Source organism: Cherax quadricarinatus, chromosome 46 (assembly GCF_038502225.1).
Source record: "Cherax quadricarinatus isolate ZL_2023a chromosome 46, ASM3850222v1, whole genome shotgun sequence".
NCBI lineage: Eukaryota > Metazoa > Arthropoda > Malacostraca > Decapoda > Parastacidae > Cherax > Cherax quadricarinatus.
The window spans coordinates 7,589,121-7,610,737 of record NC_091337.1 but is presented as its reverse complement, the minus strand read 5'-3'; the positions used below and the strand labels follow the sequence as shown (position 1 = coordinate 7,610,737).

At 41.0% G+C, this 21,617-nt stretch overlaps 1 protein-coding gene across 4 annotated transcripts in view; it reads left to right on the top strand.

Moving 5' to 3' along the window:
* Positions 1-21,617, top strand: part of LOC128696669 (organic cation transporter protein) — a 47,056-nt gene that overhangs the window by 15,505 nt on the left and 9,934 nt on the right. For all 4 annotated transcript variants that reach the window (XR_011393201.1, XM_053788003.2, XM_053788001.2 and 1 more), the window contains exons 7-10: positions 2,683-2,955; positions 5,866-6,077; positions 6,527-6,708; positions 6,810-6,970. Coding sequence is in view for 3 of the 4 variants with exons in the window: in XM_053788003.2 (XP_053643978.1) it covers positions 2,683-2,955; positions 5,866-6,077; positions 6,527-6,708; positions 6,810-6,970 (828 nt within the window). In the remaining variant the exon portion in view is untranslated. The remainder of the gene's footprint in view (positions 1-2,682; positions 2,956-5,865; positions 6,078-6,526; positions 6,709-6,809; positions 6,971-21,617) is intronic.

Here is a 21,617-nt window from a genome sequence, read left to right as displayed (position 1 = left end):
ATCTTACCTTACTAATAGGTATCAGTATGTCACCATTAAAGACACAGCATCAACAACACAGCCACTTGATACTGGAGTTCCGCAGGGAAGTGTCCTTGGTCCCCTGCTCTTCCTCATATACATCAATGATCTTCCAAACGTATCTCGACACCTGAACCCCATTCTCTTTGCTGACGACACGACTTATGTCATCTCACCCTAATCTTGCAACCCTCAACACCATTGTTAATGAGGAGCTGATCAAAATATCGACTTGGATGACAGCCAATAAACTTACGCTTAACGTTGACAAAACCTACTACATTATGTTTGGTAGCAGAGCATAATTACCAGGCATAATGAGGGCAAATTCCTAGGCCTATACCTCGACAACAACCTGAACTTCAGCACCCATATCCAACACATAACCAAAAAAGTATCCAAAACGGTTGGGATCCTCTCCAAGATACGATACTACGTGCCGCAAACTGCCCTTCTCACACTATACCACTCACTTATATATCCATACCTCACCTATGCTATCTGTGCTTGGGGTTCAACTGCAGCAACACACCTAAAGCCAATAATAACCCAACAAAAAGCCGCAGTAAGAATAATCACTAAATCCCATCCCTGGCAACACACCCCCCCACTCTTCATAGATCTAAACTTACTCCCTGTTCAGTACATCCACACTTACTACTGTGCAATCTACATCTACAGGACCTTAAATTCCAATATTAACCTTGACCTAAAATGCTTTCTTGATAGTTGTGACAGAACCCACAGGCACAACACCAGACACAAACATCTCTATGACATTCCCCGTGTCCGACTAAACCTTTACAAAAATTCAATGTATGTCAAAGGCCCTAAAATCTGGAACACCCTACCTGAAAATTCCAAAACTGCAGACACATTCATCACCTTCAAAACTACCATCAGAAAACATCTTATCTCCCTGATACACCCTGTCAACTAATAATACGAATACCACCTGGTGGTTCACACTTTCACTCACCCATTTGACCATAAACAGAAATGTTAATCTCAATCTCAAAATAATGAATCTTAACTAGTCAAAAGTTGGCCTGTGATACTCCAATACTGAAACTATGTATAGTGCCAAAACAAAAGCATTCACATTGCTAAACTCACAACTAGTATTTAGTCAGCCATAATACCAACTTATCTCATAACTCTGTAACATTTTAAACCTAAGATTTAATATAAGTCTGCCCGAAATGCCTAGCCATGCTAGGCGTTCTAGTGGTACACTCTGTAATTATTATTTTACTACATGTAAACCACACAATAACCAAATTCTGTAAACTCAGCATTGTAATACTTATAGAGAATAAAGTTTGAATTGAATTGAATTGAATTATGTCTTTGTATTGAACTGACTGTCATCCACTAGTTGGGTATAAGATTAATAATGTAGCTATCAAACTAAACTAAAACTCACTAGCTAAACAGCCCAGTAGGCAGATTTTGATCTTGTAATTTTTACACGTGGGTTTCAATTTTTTATTTGTATTTTTAGGTATCTCCGAAGGGGGATTTTTGTTTACCTGATTTTTTCCTTCCTTTAACATTTCGTTCTTAATACCATAAGGTTTTATTCAATCGTCTTCAAATTTCAACGCTGGTGTAGAGTAACTAAGGCAAGACTAATACAAATTAATGCAACTATTGGCATGCACAGATGCCTTTTGACCAGTGGCGTGCAGAGGTATGCCCCAAAACTCAAGTATAAGGCCTAGTACTAAGAAATATGAGAAAGGGTGTACAGTAACTAAGGCAAGACTAACGCAAATTAATGCAACCATTGGCATGTACAGGTGCCTTTTGCCTTACTCCATCCTGGAATCAGTCCAATAACTTTCAAAAGCGTCTTCTACTTGGCTTCAAACGTTCAAAACGTAGAGTGAAAATAAAGCAGGTAGGTGCACATATGTTAATTTTACGTGTAAAAGAATGTGGAATTTTTATTCCTTTTACATTACATTAAGTAATTTTGAGTCTTCATCATATGAATGGCTTCAGTATTTAATGGCTGATGCATCTTACAAACAAAATAGTACTCATTAAGTTTATATTATATGCCATAAAATTTGTCAGTATGCTAAATTAGTTAAAAAAAATTGGAAGCGTAAAACTCCGTGGGATAGCTGGAAAATGTTAATTCTGTTCGACTTCAAATTTGTGTTGTTAATAGGCTGCATTAGTCCCAATCTGCCAATTGTATTAAATAAATAGTGACACTGATTTCCATTCAATTACTAAAGAATGTCTCGTCTGACGAGCTTCAAAATACTGAAGTCGCACTCTGCATTAGTCATATCACCCAAGAGACTGTATGTATAAACAATCAATTAGTTATTGCCTTATTAATCATAATATAGGCTTAAGTTTGCCCGAAATGCTCTGCATACTAAGAGGCTTTCTGCATACACACCTAAATGTCATTCACCCTTGTACTAACGTTGTATCATGCTGAAATAAAAAACCTTTAATCTTTAACACTTTTCTTGGATTGTGGAGCTGCCGAAATACACCTAGGTAGTTAAGCACTAAACCTGTATGTTTCATTTAGCACAAGGACTGGTAGAGGCTCGATCCTCTGATGTAGTCGCTGACCAATCAGGCTGTTGGTGATCGTACTAAATTGTCCAGTTGGTTCTCTTCTTAATGCTTCAGGTTGATACCAGAGTCCTCTTCGTGGCTCATAGCTCGAGGTCATGGTGAAGCGGCCAAGATCCAGCTGGCTAGGGTAGCCGAGGTGAATGGACACCATTTACCTCTGGAGATGATCACCCAGCTGCTTTCTGACGCAGGTGGTACCGGAGGAGGTGAGTCCGGCGACCAGGGGCGAAATGAGGCAGTGCAAGATGAGAGCAATGAATCAAGTATCATTCAAGCCGTCAAATACCCAAAGCTGCGGAAGAATATTGTTCTGGTGTTGTTGATATGGTGAGGTCACAAGGACGATATGTTTATAATCTATGACAGTTCTCGGTTATCTCACTGGGAGAGACATGTTTTCTCTTTATATTTTAATGTGTGACTTGTTAATGGTCATAGGTTTCAGTCTCCTAAGTACGGGTTATTTGTATGGTGTAGAATTTAGGAAAGAGTTAATAGTAACATTGGCGGATTAACTAGTTGAGCTAATATATTGGGTACTGTCTATGGTCGTAGGTTCACTCGGAAAATGAGTGATACTGCCCAGTAAAATCGTTCATTAGAGCAAAATCTAAAAACTCCACTGCTGTAAGATGTGTGAGTGCGCTCGTGTGTGTGTCTGTGTGCGCTCGTGTGTGCTCGAGCTCGTGTGTACTCACCTATTTGTACTCACCTATTTGTGGTTGCAGGGATCGAGTCTTAGCTCCTGGCCCCGCCTCTTCACCGGTTGCTACTGGGTGCTCTCTCTCCCTGCTCCATGAGCTTTATCAAACCTCGTCTTAAAACTATGTATGGTTCCCGCCTCCACTGCGTCACTTTCTAGGCTATTCCACTGCCTAACAACTATGACTGAAGCAATACTTCCTAACATTCCTTTGACTCATCTGAGTCTTCAACTTCCAATTGTGACCTCTTGTTTCTGTGTCCTCTCCCTGGAACATCCTGTCTTTGTCCACCTTGTCTATTCCGCGCAGTATTTTATATGTCGTTATCATGTCTCCCCTGACCCTCCTGTCCTCCCGTGTCGTCAGGCCGATTTCCCTTAACCTTTCTTCATAGGACATTCCCCTTAGCTCTGGAACTAACCTTGTCGCAAACCTTTGCACTTTCTCTAATTTCTTGACGTACTTGATCAAGTGCGGGTTCCAAATAGGTGCTGCACACTTCAGTATGCAGCACCTGGTTGGAACCCACACAGTGTACAGTATCTTGAACGATTCCTTACTAAGGTATCGGAACACTATTCTCAGGTTTTCCAGGCACCCATATGCTGCAGCAGTTATCTGGTTGATGTGCGCTTCCGGAGACATGCTCGGTGTTATACTCACCCCAAGATCTTTCTCCTTGAGCGAGGTTTGCAGTCTTTGGCCACCTAGCCTATACTCTGTCTGCGGTCTTCTGTGTCCTTCCACGATCTTCATGACTTTGCATTTGGCGGGGTTAAATTCGAGAAGCCAGTTGCTGGACCAGGTGTCCAGTCTGTCCAGGTCTCTTTGAAGTCCTGCCTGATCCTCATCTGATTTAATTCTCCTCATTAACTTCACATCATCTGCGAACAGGGACACTTCTGAGTCTAACCCTTCCATCATGTTCACATATACCAAAAATAGCACTGGTCCTAGGACCGACCCCTGTGCCCACTGTGATACCTCATCACGTACCATGACTCGTTGTTGCCTCCCTGTAAGGTATTCTCTGATCCATTGCAGTGCCCTTCCTGTTATATGCGCCTGATCCTCCAGCTTCTGAACTAATCTCTTGTGAGGAACTGTGTCAAAGGCCTTCTTGCAGTCCAAGAAGATGCAATCAACCCACCCCTCTGTGTGTGTGTGTGTGTGTGTGTGTGTGTGTGTGTGTGTGTGTGTGTGTGCGAGCTCGTGTGTGTGTACTCACCTAATTGTGGTTGCAGAGGTCGAGATTCAGCTCCTGGCCCCTGCCTCTTCATTGAACTCTCCTACTGTGTGTGTGTGTGTGTACTCACCTATTTGTGGTTGCAGGGGTCGATTCATAGCTCCTGGCCCCGCCTCTTCACTGTGTGTGTATATATGTGTGTGACCCAGTTAATATTTGCACTAATAGCTGATTACAGTTGTGACCGGGTCTGAACGTGTGAATTGCTCATTACTTTATAATTTGTTCATGATTGTAACCATGTATAGACCTGTAGATGATTCATTACCTTTGTAACTTGTGAGTTCATTACCTTTGTACCTTATTCAGCTATCAGAACTTGGGGGTCCAGTCCCTGGACCCATTATGTACCTCTGTAATCTTTGGACTACCGCCCACAGGATGGGTATGGGGTGTATAATAATGATATTAAACTATAACTGTAAGATTAGAGAATGCCAAGAGAAAAATCTGAATTTAATCATATAAGACTGATACTTGTTAGATTTTATTGGCAGCCAATCATTAAGCCACTAATTTCTTCGTGATGTATTGAATTGAACGATACATTCGAAGTTCTGGTGGTTAAAATTGAAGATCCAAATATAGTTATTGTACTCGTATACACCACCAGATGCAACTTCCCAGCAATTCAAAGATCATCTGATGTAAACCTAGCCCGGCAGGTGGAGGTGGCTATTTTACTTCCTAACTAATGGAATCCAAAGAATAATAGTAAACAGTAAAATCAGGGATACCTCCGCCGTATTACTAACCATTCTGGAAAAATACCCTGACTTTGCTTATTGTAAATAACTCATAACCTCTTAAACTTGTTTAAATGCAACTATACCTTGCAAAAATATCAATAAATATAAATAATTCAGAATCATATAGAAGCTACATTGTAGTATTTTTTTGTGACTGAATTCGTGTTTGCATAAATAACGATTGTAAGTAGATATAAGTATATAAATAATTCTTTACTACTGTAACTTGCTAAGCTATCAAAATTTTGCGGCCCAGTCCCTCGACCCATTATGTGTCTCGGTAATCTTTTGACTACCGTCTACAGAATAGGTATGGAGTGCATAATAAAGATAATAATTAAACTAACGTTTTCTCCCCCTGACTTCCTTCACGACACCATTTCATTCATCTTCCCTTCACCAGTTCACTATTTTCATCTCTAGTTCATCTTATGGACGCTGTTATAATCCTTACGACTTTAAGGGTTTCCTGACGAATATACTAATAACAATAATAATCCAGGTTGTATTCTCTCCACTCCTTTAAATCACCCAATAGGATGCTGGGCTGCATGTGTTACTACGGCCACTGTCAGAATACAGCACATCTGGGCAGCAACTTGTTCATGAGCTACCTGCTGGGGGCGCTGGTGGAGGTGCCATCGTGGTGTGTCCCCTGGCTTATCCACCGTCTGGGACGCCGACGGCCTCTCAGCACCACCTTCCTCCTCTCCAGTGTCGCTGGCATTCTTTACGCCCTGGTCCCTGCAGGTACGTCCAGCTATAATCATATTTATATGGAAGCACTAAACCAGTACGGATCATATAGCGCCTGGAGAATGGAAGGCAGTCAGATATAATCCATGCAAATGGAGTGTAGCGTCAATTTCCTGGGCAAAGATCCCTTCATTGGTGTCAGAGTACCTCTCTTGAATGGTTATACTTCATACATTATCAAAAGAATTAGACCTATGCTCGTTCTCTGGATCGACCATGGCTGCCTTCCATTTTCCCAGGCGCTGTATAATCCCTATGGATTTAGCGTTCTTCCTTCAAGAATGTAATAATAATAATACAGATTGTGTTCCGTGATCCTAAAGACACTCCAGGGATCCACCAGTGATATGTTCCGTGTTCCGTTTGATTGAAAGTGTGTTGCATTCTTCCAGGTGCTTACCATTTCTTATGATTGTTTGAGAAATCATTTGTCGTGGCTGCAGAAAGTGAGTGGTTGGTGCTGGCGGCGGCTCTGGTGGGGAGAGCTACCATTACTGGTGCCTACTACATCAGCCTGCAGTACTGCCCTGAGGTCTTCCCCACCGTGGTTAGAGGTCAGGGAGTTGCCCTGGCAGAAACCTTGGGAGGTGTCGCCATCTTCCTCTCACCCTCCATTGTTTACCTGGTACGGTCCGTAGCTTTTACCTGATACAGGCCTCACAAGTGGAATACCCTAGGTCCTCTCTTCATCTAAATCCGGCACTGGTACTGAGTGTGGTGTTACAGGGAGAGTGGCAGAGAAAGGCGCCGTTGCTGGTGTTCGCAGGATTGTCAGGAATGGGCGGGGTGGCAACTCTGCTGCTGCCGGAGACAGGTGGTGTGGTGCTGCCGCAGACCCTGCAGCAGGCAGAGCTCTTCTTCAGACAGGCTCACCCACCATGCTGCAGGTAAAGGTTCTGAGCTATTACATAAAAACCAATAAAGCAAAGTATTGTAATATGGTGTCCCGTGGCCTGGTAGTCAACGCTCTCACCTCACAGTGTCCGTGGTTCGATCCCCGGCAGGGTTGAAACATTGGGCATGTTTCCTTACACCTGCTGTCCCTGGTCACCTAGCAGTAAGTAGGTACCTGGGTGTTAGCCGACTGGTGTGGGTCGCATTCTGAGGGACAAGATTGAAGGACGTCAATGGAAATAAGACAGTCCTCGATGACGTACTGACTTTCTTAGGTTATCCTGGGTGGCTAACACTCCGGGGTTAAAAATCCTAACAAAATCTTATATTGCTTCCATTTGGGACAGTAACTTAAGCTGGCCAGACGTCCTGCTATAGGCAGGCAGTCCTGTTATTGAACTCTGTCCTCCGTCTCTCCGCCACCTCAAGCGCGACGTTAATTTGACAACACTACACGCGTAGCCGTAGTGTACGTATACGAGACGAGTCAAGATCTCAATCAAGTACACATCGGAGTCTGAGACAGTCTGCTGAAGGCTGCAGTGGGGGATGCTTGAATTTATTGTTTGCTTTAATTAAACCCCTAAAGAAATACCAAAAAGAAAGACTACATTTAACCATGAATGGGCCTAAGCATTTGGATTTATTGCTAAAAGCAGAACAGGCGACTTTCATGCATTGTGTACACAATTTATTTATTTATTTATTTATTTAAAAATTTGAGCACACATACAGAGGTACAACAAATACAGGTAAGAGCAGTATGCCAAAGCCACTTATACTATGCATAGCATTACGGGCTGGCTTAAAATTAACTTAAGATTAACTAAGCAATGATGAAATCAGTGATAAAACATTAATGTAAACAGGTTACTATAGAGCACAAGTGAGTATTACAAAGACGTCATATGGTTGTATGCATTGTTGTACATTCAGTAGAATGGAGTATTCTGTTAGGTAGTGTATTTAAAAAATAATAAAGTTAGATTGGGTTTTAGGTTTAACATTTATGTGATATAATTGTGAGAAACATTTAAGATATACAATTTATAAGGTTCAGTTATTCAGTATTTATTTGGTTTTGGGTGAGTAAGTGATCTTTGAGAAGAGACTTGAATTTATAAACAGGTAGTGTTTCTTTTATATTTACAGGTAATGAATTCCAGATTTTAGGGCCTTTTATGTGCATTGAGTTTTTACATAGTGTGAGATGGACACGAGGAACATCAAAGAGTGATCTGTGCCTTGTGTTATGGTCATGTGTTCTGTTGAGGTTGGCAAGGAGATATTTGAGGGGAGGGTTAATATCAGAGTTAAGTGTTCTATGTATGTAATAGGTGCAGTAGTAAGTATGGATGTTTTGTATGGTGAGGAGGTTTAGTGTATTGAATATTGGTGGAGTGTGCTGCCTATAGTGAGAATTTGTTATCATTCTAACTGCAGCCTTTTGTTGGGTAATTAGTGGTCTGAGATGGTTACTTGTTGTTGAGCCCCATGCACAAATTCCATAGGTGAGATAGGGGTAAATAAGAGAGTGATATAGGGCCAGGAGGGCTGACTGTGGAGCATAGTACCGTATCTTCGATAGTATGCCTACAGTCTTGGAAATTTTCTTAGAAATTTGTTGTATATGTGTATGAAATTTGAGTCTATTATCAAGGTGGATTCCTAAGAATTTTCCCTCTGTTAGCTTTGTGATAGGTGATCCGTTTATCATTATGTTAAGAGGGACATCTGTAGCTCTGTTACCAAACTGAATGAAGTAGGTTTTGTCAATGTTTAGTGTAAGTTTGTTAGTTCTCATCCAGGTAGATATTTTCTGTAATTCTGTATTTACAGTATTGGCTAGCGTGACTGGGCTCGGGTGGGAGAAGACGTATGTAGTGTCATCTGCAAATAGTGTGGGTTTGAGTAATTGCGAAGCATTTGGTAGGTCATTTATGTATAGGAGAAAGAGAAGAGGGCCAAGGACACTTCCCTGTGGGACACCAACTGTAATTGGTTGTGCAGAGGAGTTTGCCCCATTTGCATACACATATTGGCTTCTGTTGCTGAGGTATGACTTGAGGTAGTTGAGGGAGTGCCCTCTTATACCATAGTGTGACAATTTTACGTGGAGCAAGTCATGGTCAACTGTATCAAAAGCTTTACGTAAGTCAATGAAGATCCCCAGTGGGACTTCTTTTTTCTCTATTGCAGTGTATATATGTTCTAGCATGTGTATAATAGCATCATTAGTATTTTTATTAGGCCTGAATCCAAATTGGCAGGGGTTGAGTATGTTTTGGGAGATAAGGTAGGAGTAGATTCGTTTATGAATTAATTTTTCGAAGATTTTTGAGAGAGGGTGTAAGTTGGATATTGGCCTATAGTTATTCAACTCTGTTTGGTCTCCTCCTTTGTGGATCGGGGTGACCCTTGCTATTTTGAGTACTGTAGGGAAGGTGGAGGATTCAATGGATTTGTTAAAGAGTGTTGCAATGATTGGTGATAGCACTTGTGACACTTTTTTGTATATAAAGGGTGGTAAGGTATTTAAATCTCCTGCCTTGTTTTTTAGTGTGTTGATAATAAGGGAGACTTCGTATGGGTTAGTCGGAGCTAGGAACAGTGTGTTCGGGTAGTTGCCGGTGAGGTAGTCATTTGGTGGGGTATCTGAGCTTGGGATTTTATTGGCAAGGTTTTGTCCTATAGTGGAGAAGAAATCATTGAGTCTGTTTGCTGTTTCTGTTGGTGGGAGTTGGGGTTCATCTGATTTTGCTAATTTTATTTCGCTATTTCGTGATATCTTTTTTGTTCCTAGAATTTCTGATAGGGTTTTCCAGGTCTTTTTTATATCACCTCGTAAGTTGGATAATCTGTTCTCATAATACAATTTTTTTGCCCTTCTTATCAGGCTGGTTAGGATTGACGAGTAACGTTTTGTTTGGTCTCTGGTTATGTGACCCATTCTGTACTGTTTTTCATATTGGTGTTTTGTATTTATGGATTTGAGAATGCTGGGTGTTAGCCAGGGACTGTTCAGTCTCTTAGCTGTCATCTGTTTAGTTTTTTTAGGGCAGTGCTTGTTAAAGAGGTATTGAGTCTTTTTTAGAAAATTATTAATACATTCGTCAATATCTGTATAGATTTCTAGCTCAGTGTGCCAGTCAATGTTTGCTACTGCTGTTGTGAAGTTATTAATGGCTGCCTCATTGTGAAGTCTGAAGGTGACTTTAGTAGTGTCTTGGGGTAATTTACCAAGAGTTGTTATGAGGAAAGTCGGGTAGTGGTCTGTGGTATTATCTGTAATTATGCCTGATTTTAAAGGGGATATGGTGTTGGTCCAGATGTGGTCAAGTAGGGAAACACTAGTCTCTGTAACTCTTGTAGGTTTTGTTACTGTTGGTAGTAACATACAGTTACTCATTGTGTTTGTGAATTCAGTAACGTGTGGGTCCTGGTCTTGCAGGAGATTTATATTGAAGTCACCTGAGAGTAGTAAGTGATCTTTGTTCATGCGTGCATCAGTTATCATACTTCCTAGGTTTTGACTAAATTGGCTAATGTTTGACTGTGGAACTCTGTAGATGTTTATCAATGTGAGAGGTTTTTGTAGGTATTTGGATTTGAATTTGGCTATTATATATTCCCCATGTTCATCCCTTGTGCAAGTATTAGTGATACATTCTAGTTGGTCTGCCGTTGTGATGTGGATATTAGCGGCACGGGAGAAAACGCAGCTGAATGGCAGTTGCCACACAGATATACATAAATACACAAATAACCCGCACATAAAAGAGAGAAGCTTACGACGACGTTTCGGTCCGACTTGGACCATTTACAAAGTCACACATTTACAAAGTCGGACCGAAACGTCGTCGTAACCTTCTCTCTTTTATGTGCGGGTTATTTGTGTATCGTTCCAGTCACGGTATTGTGCCTTTTCTTGTTAGATATACATAAAGTTAACACTCGTAGTACCGTTACTTCACTTCATTTATCTCCCCAGCTCGATAATCTCAAGATAACGAACCCCTTAAGATAAGTTCCTTGACGCTGGTGAGGGGCTCTTGATCTAGGGAAGTAGATCTGTACGCCAGTTCCCTAAATTAAGCCCGAATACCTTCCATTTTCCCCACAGGCGCTGTATAATCCTACGGGTTTAGCGCTTCCCCATGAGTATAATGATGAAGATGGGTGTTGAGCTGTGTAAAGTGTATCATGCTGTGAAGCATCATCAGTCATACAGAAGTGTTGGTTGTGGAGTAAAAGTTGACAAATATACAGTGACTCGTTGAAAGTGAGGATTGTAGTTTGCCCGTTTCAATACCAACTAATGCCCCTCAGCAGCAATGCCCACGCAACGAGTTTTTTCAATAATGACCTTGTCTTGGAGACACGAGAGAAACCGTCTGCCAGTTGGACTCAAAGCAGAGCTCCAAACCTGTAATAACTCAGACGAGTGCCCAGCCATGTACAGAAAATTCGTGGTTAGGAGAAAACTCTTGAAAATTGCAAATAAAGGGTAGAAACAAAAAAAAATATAGACATCCTTTAGTCTGTAAAGTAAATTAATTTGGTTAACATATGCTGATCCAACAAAAATAATAATGAATATTCATTTCTTCCAGCTCGTTATTTTTACTGTATGAATGCATGTATGTAATATATATAGTGCATTTTAAAAATCATTTCAGAAAAAATCCCACAAATTAGCATTCATCACATTACTGTGATGTTTGACAAATAAATAATTCTCCTCAGTATATTTTCTACAACTTTTTATCTATTTCAGCTCAGTATAAAACATGTTTGATTTAGGGTAAATTTCCAGGCTGAAGACTAGTAATATATATTAATTATATCACGAAACAAGTGATTTTCAATCATTAGCAGAACTGTGGCTGGCCAGGATTCGATCCTGCATTCCCATGCCCAGCTCTGTGAAAACAGGATACAGTACACATCCCTCTATCCACTGGACCACAAATTCTCGCAATTTGTAGTCCAGTGGATAGAGGTATGCATATGGTGTCCTGTTCTCACAGGGCTGAGCATGGGAACGCAGGATCGAATCCTGGCCATTCGCGGTTCTGTTAATGATATATATATATATATATATATATATATATATATATATATATATATATATATATATAAATAAGTATTCAAGATATGATGTAGGGCGAAATGACAGTAGTTTGTTGGATTATGTATTGGTAGATAAAAGACTGTTGAGTAGACTTCAGGATGTACATGTTTATAGAGGGGCCACAGATATATCAGATCACTTTCTAGTTGTAGCTACACTGAGAGTAAAAGGTAGATGGGATACAAGGAGAATAGAAGCATCAGGGAAGAGAGAGGTGAAGGTTTATAAACTAAAAGAGGAGGCAGTTAGGGTAAGATATAAACAGCTATTGGAGGATAGATGGGCTAATGAGAGCATAGGCAATGGGGTCGAAGAGGTATGGGGTAGGTTTAAAAATGTAGTGTTAGAGTGTTCGGCAGAAGTTTGTGGTTACAGGAAAGTGGGTGCGGGAGGGAAGAGGAGCGATTGGTAGAATGATGATGTGAAGAGAGTAGTAAGGGAGAAAAAGTTAGCATATGAGAAGTTTTTACAAAGTAGAAGTGATGCAAGGAGGGAAGAGTATATGGAGAAAAAGAGAGAGGTTAAGAGAGTGGTGAAGCAATGTAAAAAGAGAGCAAATGAGAGAGTGGGTGAGATGTTGATCAACAAATTTTGTTGAAAATAAGAAAAAGTTTTGGAGTTTATGTGTGTGTGTGTATGAATTTGTATGTGTGTGTGTGTGTGTGTGTGTGTGTGTGTGAGAGACTCAGCAATCAACATTTGCACCAATAACTCACTACAGTTGTGACCGGTTGTGGAAGTGTGAATTGCTCATTACTCTAAAATTTGTTCATGATTGCAGCCATGTATAAACGTAAGTATTCATTACAGTATTCATTACCTTTGTAACTTGTGAGTTCATTACCTTGTACCTAGTTCAGCCATCAAAACTTTGGAACCCGGTCCCTGGACCCATTGTGTACCTCTGTAATCTGTAAATACCTTTGTAACTTATCATGATTGTGACTAGACCTACCTGGAGTTCATTACCTTTGTAAATTGTGAGTTCATTACCTTTGTAAATTGTGAATTCATTACCTCTGTAACTTGCTCAGCTATCAAAACTTTGAGGCCCAGTCCCTGGACCCATTATGTACCTCTGTAATCTTTTGACTACCGCCCACAGGATGGGTATGGGGTGCATAATAAACATATTAAACTAACAACTAAAAGTGAGATTAACAAGTTAAGAAAGCCTAGAGAACAAATGGATTTGTCAGTTAAAAATAGGAGAGGAGAGTTATTAAATGGAGAGTTAGAGGTATTGGGAAGATGGAGGGAATATTTTGAGGAATTGTTAAATGTTGATGAAGATAGGGAAGCTGTGATTTCGTGTATAGGGCAAGGAGGAACAACATCTTGTAGGAGTGAGGAAGAGCCAGTTGTGAGTGTGGGGGAAGTTCGTGAGGCAGTAGGTAAAATGAAAGGGGGTAAGGCAGCCGGGATTGATGGGATAAAGATAGAAATGTTAAAAGCAGGTGGGGATATAGTTTTGGAGTGGTTGGTGCAATTATTTAATAAATGTATGGAAGAGGGTAAGGTACCTAGGGATTGGCAGAGAGCATGCATAGTTCCTTTGTATAAAGGCAAAGGGGATAAAAGAGAGTGCAAAAATTATAGGGGGATAAGTCTGTTGAGTATACCTGGCAAAGTGTATGGTAGAGTTATTATTGAAAGAATTAAGAGTAAGACGGAGAATAGGATAGCAGATGAACAAGGAGGCTTTAGGAAAGGTAGGGGGTGTGTGGACCAGGTGTTTACAGTGAAACATATAAGTGAACAGTATTTAGATAAGGCTAAAGAGGTCTTTGTGGCATTTATGGATTTGGAAAAGGCGTATGACAGGGTGGATAGGGGGGCAATGTGGCAGATGTTGCAGGTGTATGGTGTAGGAGGTAGGTTACTGAAAGCAGTGAAGAGTTTTTACGAGGATAGTGAGGCTCAAGTTAGAGTATGTAGGAAAGAGGGAAATTATTTCCCAGTAAAAGTAGGCCTTAGACAAGGATGTGTGATGTCACCGTGGTTGTTTAATATATTTATAGATGGAGTTGTAAGAGAGGTAAATGCGAGGGTCTTGGCAAAAGGCGTGGAGTTAAAAGATAAAGAATCACACATAAAGTGGGAGTTGTCACAGTTGCTCTTTGCTGATGACACTGTGCTCATGGGAGATTCTGAAGAGAAGTTGCAGAGATTGGTGGATGAATTTGGTAGGGTGTGCAAAAGAAGAAAATTGAAAGTGAATACAGGAAAGAGTAAGGTTATGAGGATAACAAAAAGATTAGGTGATGAAAGATTGGATATCAGATTGGAGGGAGAGAGTATGGAGGAGGTGAATGTATTCAGATATTTGGGAGTGGACGTGTCAGCGGATGGGTCTATGAAAGATGAGGTGAATCATAGAATTGATGAGGGGAAAAGGGTGAGTGGTGCACTTAGGAGTCTGTGGAGACAAAGAACTTTGTCCTTGGAGGCAAAGAGGGGAATGTATGAGAGTATAGTTTTACCAACGCTCTTATATGGGTGTGAAGCATGGGTGATGAATGTTGCAGCGAGGAGAAGGCTGGAGGCAGTGGAGATGTCATGTCTGAGGGCAATGTGTGGTGTGAATATAATGCAGAGAATTCGTAGTTTGGAAGTTAGGAGGAGGTGCGGGATTACCAAAACTGTTGTCCAGAGGGCTGAGGAAGGGTTGTTGAGGTGGTTCGGACATGTGGAGAGAATGGAGCGAAACAGAATAACCTCAAGAGTGTATCAGTCTGTATTGGAAGGAAGGTGGGGTAGGGGTCGGGCTAGGAAAGGTTGGAGGGAGGGGGTAAAGGAGGTTTTGTGTGCGAGGGGCTTGGACTTCCAGCAGGCATGCGTGAGCGTGTTTGATAGGAGTGAATGGAGACAAATGGTTTTTAATACTTGACGTGCTGTTGGAGTGTGAGCAAAGTAACATTTATGAAGGGGTTCAGGGAAACCGGCAGGCCGGACTTGAGTCCTGGAGATAGGAAGTACAGTGCCTGCACTCTGAAGGAGGGGTGTTAATGTTGCAGTTTAAAAACTGTAGTGTAAAGCACCCTTCTGGCAAGACATTGATGGAGTGAATGATGGTGAAAGTTTTTCTTTTTCGGGCCACCCTGCCTTGGTGGGAATCGGCCAGTGTGATAATAAAATAAAAATAAATAAATAAATATATATATATATATATATATATATATATATATATATATATATATATATATATATATATATATATATATATATATATATATATATGTCGTGCCGAATATGTAAAACTGGTCAATTAGGAAGAACTCATTTAAAATTAAGTCCATTCTAATATTTTCTCTTATATGTTTAAAGATATATTTTTTTCATTAATGTTGACGTAAAAATTTATAATTTTGCACCAAAAGGAACTTAGAAAACTTACCTAACCTTATTATAACAAAAACAATTTATTTTAGCCTAACCCAACTAAATATATTTTAGTTTTGTTTACAGTAATTTAATACTAAACAAACGCAGTGAAATATATTTTTTTCGCAAGGTTCAAATTAATTTTGGCGAAATTATTGCATACACAAATTTTCACTTGTCCTATATGGCAAGATGAACGTTGCTATTTAAACCAAGATCGCAAGTTCTGCCTATTCGGCACGGTGGTCTGGTGGCTAAAGCTCCCGCTTCACACACGGAGGGCCCGGGTTCGATTCCCGGCGGGTGGAAATTCCGACACGTTTCCTTACACCTATTGTCCTGTTCACCTAGCAGCAAATAGGTACCTGGGTGTTAGTCGACTGGTGTGGGTCGCATCCTGGGGGACAAGATAAAGGACCCCAATGGAAATAAGTTAGACAGTCCTCGATGACGCACTGACTTTCTTGGGTTATCCTGGGTGGCTAACCCTCCGGGGTTAAAAATCCGAACGAAATCTTATCTTATCTTATCTTATCTTACATAATATGGTACGAAAGATTTAAGAGATACATTGTTGATATAAAGATAGCATATACAGTACATGAGGTGTGAGAGATACATGTCTAGTACATATTGTCACGTTTGTCACTAATTATAATGCGAAAATCTCGTCCAGCTCCTCAGAGCTGGGGTGCATACCCAAAAAATACAGCAGGCATTACCTCTCTGAACAGCAGCGCTGAGTTGCTGGAACAGAAAACTAGCTGTCCTGGGATCCCTAGTTACCCTGATGAGTCTTTTGTCTAGCTCCCTAAGGAACTTAGATGCACTCTTTTCCCATGAGCCAAGGGTCTCCTTCCTCCCTGGTGTATTGGAGATAGGTATCAGCCAAGGTAGATGCACACATATAGTCCCACACCACCTGCTTGCCGTCTGTCTAGGCTTAAACGGTGATACCATCTGGACGCTTTTGGCTGCCATCAGATCTGCATAGTTGGAGTGGCTCCCTTACTGCTGGGCATCCAACTATTGTGAAGCTTCTTTTGATAATCTTATTAACCTCCTCATGTCTTGCAATCTTTCCCTCGGATTTACGGCACACAAGACCATGGTACCCGAATCGGTCTGCTGCTTCACTGCCACAAATACACCTGTGTTCAGCGAGAATAGGGGCAGCAAGAATATATATATATATATATATATATATATATATATATATATATATATATATATATATATATATATGGATTTGTCAGTTAAAAACAGAGTAGGGGAGTTAGTAGATGGGGAGAGGGAGGTATTAGGTAGATGGCGAGAATATTTTGAGGAACTTTTAAATGTTGAGGAAGAAAGAGAGGCAGTAATTTCATGCACTGGTCAGGGAGGTATACCATCTTTTAGGAGTGAAGAAGAGCAGAATGTAAGTGTGGGGGAGGCACGTGAGGCATTACGTAGAATGAAAGGGGGTAAAGCAGCTGGAACTGATGGGATCATGACAGAAATGTTAAAAGCAGGGTGGGATATAGTGTTGGAGTGGTTGGTACTTTTGTTTAATAAATGTATGAAAGAGGGGAAGGTACCTAGGGATTGGCGGACAGCATGTATAGTCCCTTTATATAAAGGGAAAGGGGACAAAAGAGATTGTAAAAATTATAGAGGAATAAGTTTATTGAGTATACCAGGAAAAGTGTATGGTAGGGTTATAATTGAAAGAATTAGAGGTAAGACAGAATGTAGGATTGCGGATGAGCAAGGAGGTTTCAGAGTGGGTAGGGGATGTGTAGATCAAGTGTTTACATTGAAGCATATATGTGAACAGTATTTAGATAAAGGTAGGGAAGTTTTTATTGCATTTATGGATTTAGAAAAGGCATATGATAGAGTGGATAGAGGAACAATGTGGCAGATGTTGCAAGTACAGTGGACCCCCGCATAACGATGGCATCGCATAGCGATTTTTCCGCATAACGATTACTTTTATCGCAAAATTTTTGCCCCGCATACCGATTAAAAACCCGCATACCGATTTTCGTCCGAGACGCGTCCAATGTGCCCTCAGCCAGCCTCACATGTGCCGCTCCGTCCCATTGTTTACCAGCCAGCCTCCGCGGTAACATCCAAGCATACACTCGGAATATTTCGTATTATTACAGTATTTTCGGTGCTGTTTCTGGAAAATAAGTGACCATGGGCCCCAAGAAAGCTTCTAGTGCCAACCCTGTGGTAAAAAGGGTGAGAATTAGTATGGAAATTAAGAAAGATTTTGAAGGGTTTGGGGCTAACCCTGAGAAGCCTATGCCAGTTGTGGAATCCATTGTGCCTACTTCAAAGATTAAGGAAATGTGTGCACAGTGGGTTGAACTGCAAACCTTTATAGATGAAAATCACCCTGACACAGCTGTTGCAAGCCGTGCTGGTGACTATTTCAATGACAATGTTGTGGCCCATTTTAGACAAATCGTAAAGGAACGGGAGGTACAGAGCTCTATGGACAGATTTGTTGTGCGACAGAGGTCCAGTGACTCTCAAGCTGGTCCTAGTGGCATTAAAAGAAGAAGGGAAGTAACCCCGGAAAAGGACTTGCTACCTCAAGTCGTAATGGAAGGGGATTCCCCTTCTAAACAGTAAGAAGATAATGCTCTCCCCTCCTCCCATCCCATCAATCATCACCAGATCTTCAATAAAAGTAAGTGTCATTTAATTGTGCATGCCTTTTTCAGTTTGTGTGTATTAAAATTAACATTTCATGTGGTAAAAAATTTTTTTTTTCATACTTTTGGGCGTCTTGCACGGATTAATTTGATTTCCATTATTTCTTATGGGGAAAATTCATTCGCATAACGATGAGCCCTCTTGCACGGATTAAAATCGTTAACCGGGGGTCCACTGTATATGGAATAGGTGGTAAGTTACTAAATGCTGTAAAGAGTTTTTATGAGGATAGTGAGGCTCAGGTTAGGGTGTGTAGAAGAGAGGGAGACTACTTCCCGGTAAAAGTAGGTCTTAGACAGGGATGTGTAATGTCACCATGGTTGTTTAATATATTTATAGATGGGGTTGTAAAAGAAGTAAATGCTAGGGTGTTCGGGAGAGGGGTGGGATTAAATTATGGGGAATAAAATTCAAAATGGGAATTAACACAGTTACTTTTTGCTGATGATACTGTGCTTATGGGAGATTCTAAAGAAAAATTGCAAAGGTTAGTGGATGAGTTTGGGAATGTGTGTAAAGGTAGGAAGTTGAAAGTGAACATAGAAAAGAGTAAGGTGATGAGGGTATCAAATGATTTAGATAAAGAAAAATTGGATATCAAATTGGGGAGGAGGAGTATGGAAGAAGTAAATGTTTTCAGATACTTGGGAGTTGACGTGCCGGCGGATGGATTTATGAAGGATGAGGTTAATCATAGAATTGATGAGGGAAAAAAGGTGAGTGGTGCATTGAGGTATATGTGGAGTCAAAAAACGTTATCTATGGAGGCAAACAAGGGAATATATGAAAGTATAGTAGTACCAACACTCTTATATGGGTGTGAAGCTTGGGTGGTAAATGCAGCAGCGAGGAGACGGTTGGAGGCAGTGGAGCTGTCCTGTCTAAGGGCAATGTGTGGTGTAAATATTATGCAGAAAATTCGGAGTGTGGAAATTAGGAAAAGGTGTGGAGTTAATAAAAGCATTAGTCAGAGGGCACAAGAGGGGTTGTTGAGGTGGTTTGGTCATTTAGAGAGAATGGATCAAAGTAGAATGACATGGAAAGCATATAAATCTATAGGGGAAGGAAGGCGAGGTAGGGGTCGTCCTCGAAAGGGTTGGAGAGAGGGGGTAAAGGAGGTTTTGTGGGCAAGGGGCTTCGACTTCCAGCAAGCGTGCGTGAGCGTGTTAGATAGGAGTGAATGGAGACAAATGGTACTTGGGACCTGACGATCTGTTGGAGTGTGAGCAGGGTAATATTTAGTGAAGGGATTCAGGGAAACCGGTTATTTTCATATAGTCGGACTTGAGTCCTGGAAATGGGAAGTACAATGCCTGCACTTTAAAGGAGGGGTTTGGGATATTGGCAGTTTGGAGGGATATGTTGTGTATTTTTATACGTATATGCTTCTAAACTGTTGTATTCTGAGCACCTCTGCAAAAACAGTGATAATGTGTGAGTGTGGTGAAAGTGTTGAATGATGATGAAAGCATTTTCTTTTTGGGGATTTTCTTTCTTTTTTGGGTCACCCTGCCTCGGTGGGAGACGGCCAACTTGTTGAAATATATATATATATATATAAATATATATAATATATATATATATATATAAATATATATATTATATATGGTAGAGTTATAATTGAAAGAATTAAGAGTAAGACGGAGAATAGGATAGCAGATGAACAAGGAGGCTTTAGGAAAGGTAGGGGGTGTGTGGACCAGGTGTTTACAGTGAAACATATAAGTGAACAGTATTTAGATAAGGCTAAAGAGGTCTTTGTGGCATTTATGGATTTGGAAAAGGCGTATGACAGGGTGGATAGGGGGGCAATGTGGCAGATGTTGCAAGTGTATGGTGTAGGAGGTAGGTTACTGAAAGCAGTGAAGAGTTTTTACGAGGATAGTGAGGCTCAAGTTAGAGTATGTAGGAAAGAGGGAAATTTTTTCCCAGTAAAAGTAGGCCTTAGACAGGGATGTGTGATGTCACCGTGGTTGTTTGGTATATTTATAGATGGGGTTGTAAGAGAAGTAAATGCGAGGGTCTTGGCAAGAGGCGTGGAGTTAAAAGATAAAGAATCACACACAAAGTGGGAGTTGTCACAGCTGCTCTTTGCTGATGACACTGTGCTCTTGGGAGATTCTGAAGAGAAGTTGCAGAGATTGGTGGATGAATTTGGTAGGGTGTGCAAAAGAAGAAAATTAAAGGTGAATACAGGAAAGAGTAAGGTTATGAGGATAACAAAAAGATTACGTGATGAAAGATTGAATATCAGATTGGAGGGAGAGAGTATGGAGGAGGTGAATGTATTCAGATATTTGGGAGTGGACGTGTCAGCGGATGGGTCTATGAAAGATGAGGTGAATCATAGAATTGATGAGGGAAAAAGAGTGAGTGGTGCGCTTAGGAGTCTGTGGAGACAAAGAACTTTGTCCTTGGAGGCAAAGAGGGGAATGTATGAGAGTATAGTTTTACCAACGCTCTTATATGGGTGTGAAGCGTGGGTGATGAATGTTGCAGCGAGGAGAAGGCTGGAGGCAGTGGAGATGTCATGTCTGAGGGCAATGTGTGGTGTGAATATAATGCAGAGAATTCGTAGTTTGGAAGTTAGGAGGAGGTGCGGGATTACCAAAACTGTTGTCCAGAGGGCTGAGGAAGGGTTGTTGAGGTGGTTCGGACATGTAGAGAGAATGGAGCGAAACAGAATGACTTCAAGAGTGTATCAGTCTGTAGTGGAAGGAAGGCGGGGTAGGGGTCGGCCTAGGAAAGGTTGGAGGGAGGGGGTAAAGGAGGTTTTGTGTGCGAGGGGCTTGGACTTCCAGGAGGCATGCATGAGCGTGTTTGATAGGAGTGAATGGAGACAAATGGTTTTTAATACTTGACGTGCTGTTGGAGTGTGAGCAAAGTAACATTTATGAAGGGATTCAGGGAAACCGGCAGGCCGGACTTGAGTCCTGGAGATGGGAAGTACAGTGCCTGCACTCTGAAGGAGGGGTGTTAATGTTGCAGTTTAAAAACTGTAGTGTAAAGCACCCTTCTGGCAAGACAGTGATGGAGTGAATGATGGTGAAAGTTTTTCTTTTTCGGGCCACCCTGCCTTGGTGGGAATCAGCCAGTGTGATAATAATAAAAAAAATATATTTAATATATATATTTAACAAGTCGGCCGTCTCCCACCAGGCAGGGTGACCCAAAAAGAAAGAAAATCCCCAAAAAGAAAATACTTTCATCATTCAACCCTTTCACCACACTCACACATAATCACTGTTTTTGCAGAGGCGCTCAGAATACAACAGTTTAGAAGCATATACGTATAAAGATACACAACATATCCCTCCAAACTGCCAATATCCCAAACCCCTCCTTTAAAGTGCAGGCATTGTACTTCCCATTTCCAGGACTCAAGTCCGACTATATAAAAATAACCGGTT